The sequence below is a fragment of the Nansenia antarctica genome, assembly GCF_963989245.1.
Source record: "Nansenia antarctica genome assembly, chromosome: 10".
Classification (NCBI taxonomy): domain Eukaryota; kingdom Metazoa; phylum Chordata; class Actinopteri; order Argentiniformes; family Microstomatidae; genus Nansenia; species Nansenia antarctica.
This window is the reverse complement of record NC_137680.1, coordinates 27222092-27224591: the sequence shown is the minus strand read 5'-3', so window position 1 is coordinate 27224591 and position 2500 is coordinate 27222092. Positions and strand designations below refer to the sequence as shown.

At 38.6% G+C, this 2500-nt stretch overlaps 1 protein-coding gene across 1 annotated transcript in view; it reads right to left on the bottom strand.

Moving 5' to 3' along the window:
- The window catches only part of elp6 (elongator acetyltransferase complex subunit 6), a 6714-nt gene that overhangs the window by 782 nt on the left and 3432 nt on the right, over window positions 1–2500 (bottom strand). Inside the window, exon 6 of the mRNA XM_080540121.1 lies at window positions 1096–1257. Coding sequence (XP_080396247.1) covers window positions 1096–1257 — 162 coding nt within the window. The remainder of the gene's footprint in view (window positions 1–1095; window positions 1258–2500) is intronic.

Sequence of the window (2500 nt, the reverse complement as noted above, 5' to 3'; positions counted from 1 at the left end):
TAACACACCAGCTCCGCTGATCCAGGGTGCACGCCTGCACGGAAGATCATCTCTTGGAACAGCGTCTTCATTGAATGAACTGCTTTCTCAATATCTTGGTTCTTAGACAAAGTTTCAGCTGCTGCTCAATGTATTTCAATATTTGAATACTGCTCAATAATCACTGAAATATTAGACTTAGAATTATGCAGTGAACATACTTAAAGCTTTTCATAAAAACCACATGCCGCGAGACTGACTCGTCCTGAACTGTCGTAAGTCAATCAACAAAGAATGCCCCATCAAAATAAAAGTGCCCATGGTAGAGCTGTCAAAATAGAGCTTTCAAAATAAATGTACTAATACAGATAGAGATAAATACAGAACTACCTTTGCGTCACTAAGTGACCGCGTATCTTCTGAGACATGCGTTCTGTCATCACTTTCAGTAGCGCCTTCACACACAGTGGCGCTGTGCACAAACACTCTTGATCCGTATAGCTCTTGTTTTATTATATTGTGGTTTAGTAAATACTGCACTTGGAGTTACATTCAATGCATGATTTGTGCTATAGAACATAAATAAAGTTTGATTGATTGATTGATATCAAATCAAATCACATTTTATTTCCATAGCGCATTTCTCACAAAAGTGACCCAATGCGCTTTACAGAGAGCAGCGAAAATGATCTTATTAAATGTAAGCGAGTAATTGTAAAAAAAACTTTCCTATCTACCAATAACTGAAGGCAACTATCTTTCCCATAGAGTGATTCGTTACCCTTAAATATAATCCCAATTAGATATTAATCCTCAGTTATTCTTCACAACTGACCAAACCTCTCACTCATTGCGTGGCAGATTCAGACTGTATCATTGTTATTTTCACACACGACAAACATGTGACATGTTCCAGTTTTATTCTTATTCTATTTTATTCTTCTAAAAAAAAAAAACGGTTTCAGACGGTTTTGATAAAAAAACGTTTCTATTTTTATAAACCCCGGTTTTCGGTTTAACCGAAAAACCGTCCATCCCTAACACACACACACACACACACACACACACACACACACACACACACAGACACACACACACACACACAGCCCAACTCACCTGTCCATGGATGTCCCTGCAGTAGCCAGTGGGGAGGCCCTGTACCTGGAGTGTCAGACTGCACTGATGAGTAAGACCCCTCAGCAGCCTCTCTGAGCCCTCCTCTTCACTCTCCTCGTCCTCTTCCTCCCCGTCACATCGCACTAACATCACCATGTTGCCCTATAAATCAGAGGGTAAAAGAATGGATGTGTATCAGAATCAGAATTGCTTTTATTACATCCAATGTACACAGTACTCAAGTTGTAAAAGAAAATCAGGGGATCCCCTATTAGACCTTATCAAAGAACTTCCTATCACTTCTGACACTGGTGTTGTGCCACAGGTAGCTCCCTGAAATGCCCTAGATTACTGCACTGCATTTCCTTTTTCCCTCTTAATGAAACCTTCTTCCTTTATTCTTATTTTTATTTCTCACCATGACAACAATGTTTACTTTCATTTTCTTCCTGTATACCATATTCTTGCAGATTTCTTTTATTATTATTACTTTCCTTTTTTTCCTAATTATTTTTATATATATTTTATTTTTATTTTATTTTATTATTATTATTATTATTATTATTATTTGTGGCCCAAGCATACCTGTGGGAGGGGGTTAGAAAACAAACAAAACAAAAAAACAAACAAACAAATACTGCTATTACTTCTTGTCACTTGCCACTGACTGTTGTTTGCAATAAAACGTTTTTTTTTTTTTTTTTTACCATATGGGGACAATTTTAGCATCCCCACAGCGTCAGTGACTTCAGTGTCAGTGACTTGGTGGTAAAAATATCATTGCATGTGTGCGTGCCCCCTCGCTCACAGTATTTCACTCAATATGCGCAAAGCTAAATGTTGAAATAGCAGTACCGTAATACCACGTTCATTGATAAAATTACATAAGGGATGGAAAGGGGGATGGCAGTTTTAGAAGGGGGACGATTTTGACCGTTTTTATTTCAGGGGCGATGCCATCCCCCCCTCATCTTGAGTACTGAATGTACGGGTACACAGAGTAAAATTCTTAGGTTCTTACTTAGGTTCTTCGACATTGGCATTGCAGCAGAATTCAACAATAGCAGAATAAAGTAAAATAAGTAAGGTAATTAATAAAAAAGTTAAGTGATGCAGTAATAGTAGTTGTACTACAGCGGGACCAGTCGTACTGCAGTAGAACAGTAGTGCAAAATGCTGTGCAGGTTACAATGAGATGAAATGCGATATCATACAATATGCAACATAATCAGGTAGTCATAATATATGTTATTTATGCAGTGGGGATGGTTTGGGGGAGACAGTCTTTTATGTAGGAGATTGTGGTGAATATTCAAGTGTGTGTGTGTGTGTGTGTGTGTGTGTGTGTGTGTGTGTGTGTGTGTGTGTGTGTGTGTGTGCGTGCGTGCGTGCGTGCGTGCGTGCG